The 7,456-nt window shown below is 38.5% G+C and overlaps 1 protein-coding gene across 4 annotated transcripts in view; it reads right to left on the bottom strand.

The window, feature by feature from the left end:
• Nucleotides 1–2,209: 2,209 nt before the first annotated feature.
• Nucleotides 2,210–7,456, bottom strand: part of adcy3a (adenylate cyclase 3a) — a 44,586-nt gene continuing 39,339 nt past the window's right edge. For all 4 annotated transcript variants that reach the window (XM_067602535.1, XM_067602537.1, XM_067602538.1 and 1 more), the window contains exon 21: nucleotides 2,210–6,970. In XM_067602535.1, the coding sequence (XP_067458636.1) occupies nucleotides 6,791–6,970 (180 nt within the window). In that variant the 3' untranslated portion in view covers nucleotides 2,210–6,790. The remainder of the gene's footprint in view (nucleotides 6,971–7,456) is intronic.

Below are 7,456 nucleotides of genomic sequence, written 5' to 3'. Positions count from 1 at the left end.
ATATACACACACCTACATGTAACTGTATTGTTACATAACTATATGATACTTACAATACTATGTAATACTTAATTGTATATTACATACCTGTACATATATGTACTATATTATATGTATGGATATATCCATACATACAGAGGGGAAGGTGGGGGTGCCACTTTTTCTTTTTTTGATTTATATTTTTGTTAAAATGTTAAAGTGACGAATTACTACTTAGTTGTATGGTGTGTTGTGAACAAAGGTTGGCATCATCTCGCCAGTAGGGCTGTTGCACTTTGTTACATTACTTGACATAAGCCTACATGTAGCGAGTTGCGCAAGTACAGTACGGTCCTGTCATTCCATCCACTCCGTGGGCAAAGAGGCTTTAACCTACAAACACGCAACACTTACTGCAACATCAGTCAACACTGAGTTTGAATACAGGATGCACCTTCAAAGCACACATGACTGACCTTTCCAATACGGCACTTATAGTATGGATGATACAAATCAAAATCAAAACAAGTAACTACGAGTTACCACAGAAACAGAAGCAGCAACTGCGTTCAAGATCTCACGAACTATTAACTTATATGCTTTCAAAACATGACATGTCCAAACTTTTGCGCACATAATCAATTAGGAGTTTCTGCTCTGACATTTTCAGTGGCAAATATTAACGGTGGCAAATATTCTAATACATTAGGCTATAATAAAGTTACACTGCATGGCAGCAGCATTGAATAAACAATTAGCCTACCTTGCTGCAGTCACGCTGTCTGTTATAGCCTCCAAAAGTGGCTCCTGCCCGGCCTTGCACGAGGTCCGTGGTGATGAAGGATCGCATCAGGGTATATAGCCTATGTCCAAAGTCAATATGTTCTCATGTATGAGAGCGCAGTCAGTCTCCTCTGGGTCATTGTACTGCTAAAGATTTTGGAATGACAAGATTTTCTAATTCCTTTTGCTCTCTAATGCTGCGCCTTCATGTATCAGACAGGAAATGTACAAGAAATGAGGCACAGACAGATAGTTGTGTGTCCAGTGATTATTACCAAAATGTTTCAGTGATGCCTCATTTACCACTGTAATTCATTGATCAATAATGAGAAACACTTCTTCTCTTTATTTTATTGCAAATAAGAATTACATTTACAGTATTTTATTTCTTATTTTAAAGGGCATATTATGTAGGCATTTATCTAATTTTAAGACATATTAGGCCTATGTATCTTTTCAACAATTTAAACAACTTCCTTGAATCTGTGAAAAATGTTAGTAATTTTTCTTTGTAAAGAAATGTATTGAAATTTTAATTTTCCAAGTCAAAAAATTTCAAGCACCTCTTTCTTCTCTTGTATTAATATGCCATTTTTGGTGGGTGTAGCAACCACCAAATTTAAGATTAATTATTTCCAACCATGCCTGGCTACCTCACACCTAAGAGTAAAAAAAGAATTACAAACTGGGCAGCGGGCTACAGTACATTAGGTAAGCAGTGTTCCTGGCTCCAAAAAGCACAGCTAACTGATGAATCAATGCTAATTCATTGCTTGTTTCCCCATTGTGACATCATCAAGGGCAATAATTCTGAACAGCTTGTTTAGGTCTGTTAATCTGAGGATTTCAAACCCTGGCTAAACACCAAGGAGTACTGTATTTATGTCGTTTCCCCCCATTGCCTAAATAACTTTCATTTGTGGAAGGAGGCCCTTTCATTTGTGGAAGAGGCTTCCATCACCATTATTCTTTAGCATTATTCTTTTCTCAATCTTCTCCCTTCTACTCCCTTCTCCCGTTCTACTATATTTTATACACTAATTTTTCACTGTCATGCCATGTGTAACTTTTAGATTATGGTTTATTGTTTGGATGGACTTGAGTAATGAGTGTTAGAACACTTGTCAGGTAATTTAGGTAATTTCCTATGCAATTATTGTTAATCTCAAAATGCATTAAAATGCATGGATTTATACTGTAGTCTTCAAAATTTTCGCGGGGGATGGGTGGGGGTCATAGAAATATGGCGGCTGTGACGTCAAAGCAGTAGCCTTTACACTTTCTTACAGCTGAAGTGTTTTACAGATGAATCAGCTGATGCTCTTGTCAGCCTCTTTGCTCAGACTCAGTCATCCTGCAGTGATGTTGTGATGTAGTGATGAAGAGCTCTTTCACTATCACTGTACTGTAGTTTCCAGTTACCGTGCAGTAATCATGACACTGAGGCTCATCTTTATTAGATTTTTTAATCAATTCACCTTATGATGACAACTGAAATGCATGAGGGTACACTGATTGAGAAATTCTTCAACTGAAAAAACAGGATTGGGATCAACTGCTGAGAACAGGTTGAGTAGACCTACAGTATGTCTAATTCAATCCACAAAAACTGTGAAGAGGAATCAAAGTTCGGAATCAAATTCTGAGAAAATCTGAAAAGTAAGAACAACTCGAAACTCAGGATTTAATCGTTTTGTTGCCGTCAGCTAGCCCTGCTGGCGTGGGCTCTGGCGTTTCAGTGTTGCTGTGTTTGTTGGTATTTAGCACAAAAATTGTGTTGCAACCAAAACCTGGAATCAAATACAGAGTTGACACATTATTCAAAGTGCTATTTTGTTCCCACACCTGAGATTGAAATACAAATCAGGAAACAACTATGGTCCACCTTTTAGCTTTTACATCCAAAGCCATTCCTTTATCATTGGCACTTTCACTTCTGCGTAAGAAAAAAAAAAGAACGTCCCTGTCATTTCCAATAAATTAATCTGACCAGTAAACACTGTCTAAACTCTATGTACAATGAGGACACCTTCAGTCCTCTTTCCCTTTCTTTAAATAGAACAAAACTTGTACATTACATTATAAAAAATATGAATTAAAGGGGAAGGAATGATTAAACCTTTCCTTAAGAGAGGAGAGTGTCAGGTTTGTAGAAGAAGAAACTATTGCACTTTGATCCCATTCTACAGAGACACTAATGGGCTTTACAATCAGCAGAGGAAAGAGCAGTGGCTTCCTAAATACTTTCCCCCAAAACATACATACAGCTGCTTCCTATCAGGTGGGTGTGCTCCTTCTGCATGTCGCTGCTGGCACATCAAAGCCTCGTACATCCCAAGTACAAACATTGTGAATGATGTCAGTCAAGTTCCCCAAATGCAATCACATTCGTTTTGTTGCCACAAGCAAAATGAAAGGCTGGCTGACCTGCTGATAGTCACCATTTCCCAATAGACTGTTTGCCTGCGACTGGTTCAAACTTTTATGTAATTAGGTCAACTTCTGAGTTGTCTAAGGTTCAAGTGGCCCTTGACACACTTTTCTAATTTACCTGCTGTTTTAGGCGCCAACCTTTTCCACCTTATTTCCACCTTGGGTAGACAGACCATATCTAGCAACTGCAACATCTGTGTGAACACGTTAGCATATACAGACTACCAAAGCAGTATAAACAAAACCCTGTGTGCATCTGCTGTACGTGTCCATTTTGGACTATATGTGGCCCTTTACTTGACAAAGCAAGCAGGAATTTAAAAAAAAAAAAAAACACACAGTTGAAAGCCGACTGGAAAAGCGAGACCCCATTTCTACCTAGTATTAAATGAGATCTACATCTGGATACCTTATCTAGACATGGGGAAACCCATGTTAATGCAGTGCGGTGTAAATGTAGAGAGAATGCACATCTGGAGATGGTCTGCCTCACATTGTGATCAGATTTAAGCCAGGTTTAAATGACATTTGTGCAGTCTGACCACAGCCTTAAGAAAACATGTCACCTAACTCCAGTGACCTAACTCCGCCTCTTCCTGCTATCTCAAGCTGCCTGTAAGCTACAGGTAACATCTAAGAAGTTAATCAAAAAATGGATGACACTTGTCCATGAAGAAAGGTGGAAAACAGTGCTTCATAGCGCTGTCAAGGTAAAACTAGAAACCTTCTACAGAAAGGCAGCTAGCTCACCTACCTAAGACAGAATCAAGTAAACAAGAATGTTTATTAATTCTAGTTGTAAATCCAAAGGCCCCATTATTAGACATCATTATCCAGACACAGATTGTATGTTAACACCAAGAAGAGATGGTGTCGATCCAAATGTTGTGCAAGCAACATGGAAAGTTCACCTTCATGTATTTAAACTTTTTGTTGCTGTTGTCATTTTACTTCAGGAAATAGACTACGCTCTCAATTTACTTTTGTTCCTCCCAACAGCCATCTTTTCCTCATGATCTCCGTGCAGTTAAAGGAAAATTGCAGTTTATTACAGCCTGCATACTTTTTGGCTTTCCTAACATACTCACCAAGTTAACTGCTGAGATCATACACTATGTCACAGCGACATAACTAAAATAGGACCAAAGGATCAAGAAACATAAGCAGTCAGATGGTCAGACAGGTTATAAACAAGTCAACAGTTTATCCAGATGATTATTTTTATTTGGAGGTCAAACTGAGAGCTTGTGACCTGAAATATCACTAATAACCCCTCATTGTATGAGTACAGTTGGTCAAAGTTAAAACAGGAAGTGGGTCTGTAAACTGAGATGGATTTTACAGTTTGCTTTCATTGACTTCCCTGGAAGTTTCTTTCCAACCTGTCTGATCATCTGACTGCTCGTGTTTCTTGTTGTTCTATTTTTGGTGATGTCACTGTGGCCAGAGCTACAAAAATAAAAGCCAAGTTGTAATAAACTGGAATTCTCTTTTAATAGCAATGTGAAAGGACTTGAGAAGATTGTCCCTGCCTGATGAGGGCCATGGAATCCTTCAACTAAATTAAAAATGGTAATCACAGCTGTGATAGGCACTTCCATCTGTCCAAAATCAGTGTAAAAAATTTTTCTGCCTTGTGTGCTACACTCTGGACACTGTCAACTGTCCCTCTCCTAAGACACATCATTTACACACTCACACACAGTACAGATGTCTGTTATCCTTTAACTTTCAACTCAGAAACATCCAGAAGCCAGCATTGGAGTGTGCTGTAGGAGGTCCAGGAACAGAGAGTAGAGCACAGTACTGACAGACCTGACCAGACCCCAGATCAGAATCAAGGAGAAAGAACACTTTGACTGTGGAAAAATACCCTATGAGCAAAGCACACACTCTCATACTACACATGGGCAGCAGCAGGTGGCAGATCAGTCTGGATCGTCACACTCTGGCATTGTATTGGTCCACTTCCAAATCCTCTTCCTCGTCAGAGACATAAAATCTGAACTCAGTTCAGTCCATCAGGTGTCCTTACATGGAAGTATTTTGTAAATGGGGAGTAATGTCCAAAATTTAAGCTGGGTGCCCAAAAGCCCTGCAATATAATGTGTGGAGGAGATGGCATCATAACTAGTGTTTTTGCAAAAAAAAGGCTCATGTGTGTGATCAGTGTTCGGTTCTTATTTGAGAGATGTTCATGGAAAGAGATAAAACCAATCATTGTATTTAAACGGCATCCGATTCAATTAGTCATCCTCATGCATTCAAAACCATTCAAAACCATTTTCATTTGAATAACTCAAGTGAAAGATTCAATGTGTTTAGCAGTAGGATGAAACTGAATGTGTCTGAAACTGCACTTCATATGAACATGTGCAAGAAGACACAAGAGGTTGATTTCCTAAAGATTTGGGGCACTTTTAGATGCAGGTTTTGGCAAAATTACAGAATAGCTGCAATGTTGAAAACTGGGTGTTTGATGCAAAATGTTTTTATGGTGTTTGTGGGATGTAAATGTACATAATTAGCTGCTGAAACTGATTGGCCATTTTTTATTGACCAGCAGCAGAGGCAGCTCTGTGTGTGACTGACAGTGTAATAGAAGTGGATGTCAAATCTGCTGCATTAGTATGCAAACTTTGGTAGAGAACACTGGAGAAGCTGCTTCAAATCTACAGGCTTCCAGCTTACTCGTTGGGGTTTGAGGCAGAAATTTTAGGGGTGAAACCAAACTATATGCATGACTAGATACCACGGAGGTTAGTGAGAAAATATGTTTGTGATTTTGGTAAAGGAGGCTCTCTTTTTCTCTGTTTGTTAATTAGGAGGATGTCTCAGACTTCAATTATATCTTAAGTTTTCATGAACAGCTGCATTTAAATAAAAACATCTGGCCATCCCTAGACTAGGTGGCATGATAACCCTTGTGCTTGACCTTGCAACTGCCAGCCTGTCCCATCTAGACCAGCCTACATGTAGTCTACTTATGTTATTTTGTATTTTTTCCACTCATATATAGCATCTGTATCTTCATGTCTGATGCTTCTGTCTTTTATTGTGATGCACTTTGTGATGTCTACTCTAGAAAAGTGTTATATTACATTCATTTGGCACTTACATTTGGGGAGCACTTTGGGGTTGAGCTGCAGCTGCCGTATATAAATAAACCATATCTACTTACTATGGGTATGTGGATGCAGTTCCAGATCCACATTAAATAAGTCTCTTAAATCATGCTCAGTTTCTAATCTTTTCAATGAACTCATTCAAATTATGAATGTTTTGAATTCCATGGTTCAAGTTGAACATGACATTTTAATTCAAATACAATCTCTACTGGCATGTATATCTTTCCATAGACAGTGAACGTGTGTGTGCTCAGTAATGTCAGGTATCCTGTCACAGGTGTGTATGAAGTGTGTCAGTATTATTTTTATCCAACCAGTAAACATTTTGTTCACAGAATTGAAAAAAGCCCAGGTTTCTAGGCAAATGACTTCTCATTCTAAACTCTTTCCTCTGCCCCTCTCTGCATTCATCACACATAAACGTGATTACTGGGGAGTGTGTGTGTGTGTGTGTGTGTGTTTAGTCCTTAGCTGTCAACCACCTGGTGTGGCAGAGTGACAGAGGAGCCGTTGATAAATGAGCCTTGTTTGTCTCTTCCCTTCAGAAAATAGGTGAGCAGCTCCCCTTTCCCCTTCACAAAGATGGGCCCCCTCCTCACAAAGCGGAAACCGTACTCTTTCAGGATGTTGTAGCAGTCCTCCACAACCTGGGGGCAACACACAGACAACATGATAAGGCTTTTACACTGTTTCTCAGAAAACATGTGACACATTCATTTGAAATCGAATATGCAAAGTTGTATTTGTGTTTGCAAAACAAAATGAACTAAAGTAACACTGAAGATGCAATGAGCACTTCATATAGAATTACTTTACTTGTGGAACAGATGCAACATGGAATCTATAATGTAACACAGCAAAACACTGTGCTTAATATGAAAAAAATAAGATATTACTATACAAATAAATGTGGCAACTGGCCTTTCTTATTGTATATGTACTGTTCATTTGATCAATGGAAGGTAATTCTGAAAAGAAATTATTGAATTAATAATATGATTGAATTTTTCATTTTAAATTTTCATCTCTGAAGTGATGATAAATGCACCAGAAAACAAGTACCTATTCACACATTTCATGTCATTTGAATGCAAAATTTGATTTCTTTTTTGCCAGTGGAGCTAAAACTGACA

The sequence above is a fragment of the Thunnus thynnus genome, chromosome 10, assembly GCF_963924715.1.
Source record: "Thunnus thynnus chromosome 10, fThuThy2.1, whole genome shotgun sequence".
Taxonomy (NCBI): Eukaryota; Metazoa; Chordata; class Actinopteri; order Scombriformes; family Scombridae; genus Thunnus; species Thunnus thynnus.
This window is presented reverse-complemented; position numbering and strand designations above follow the sequence as displayed.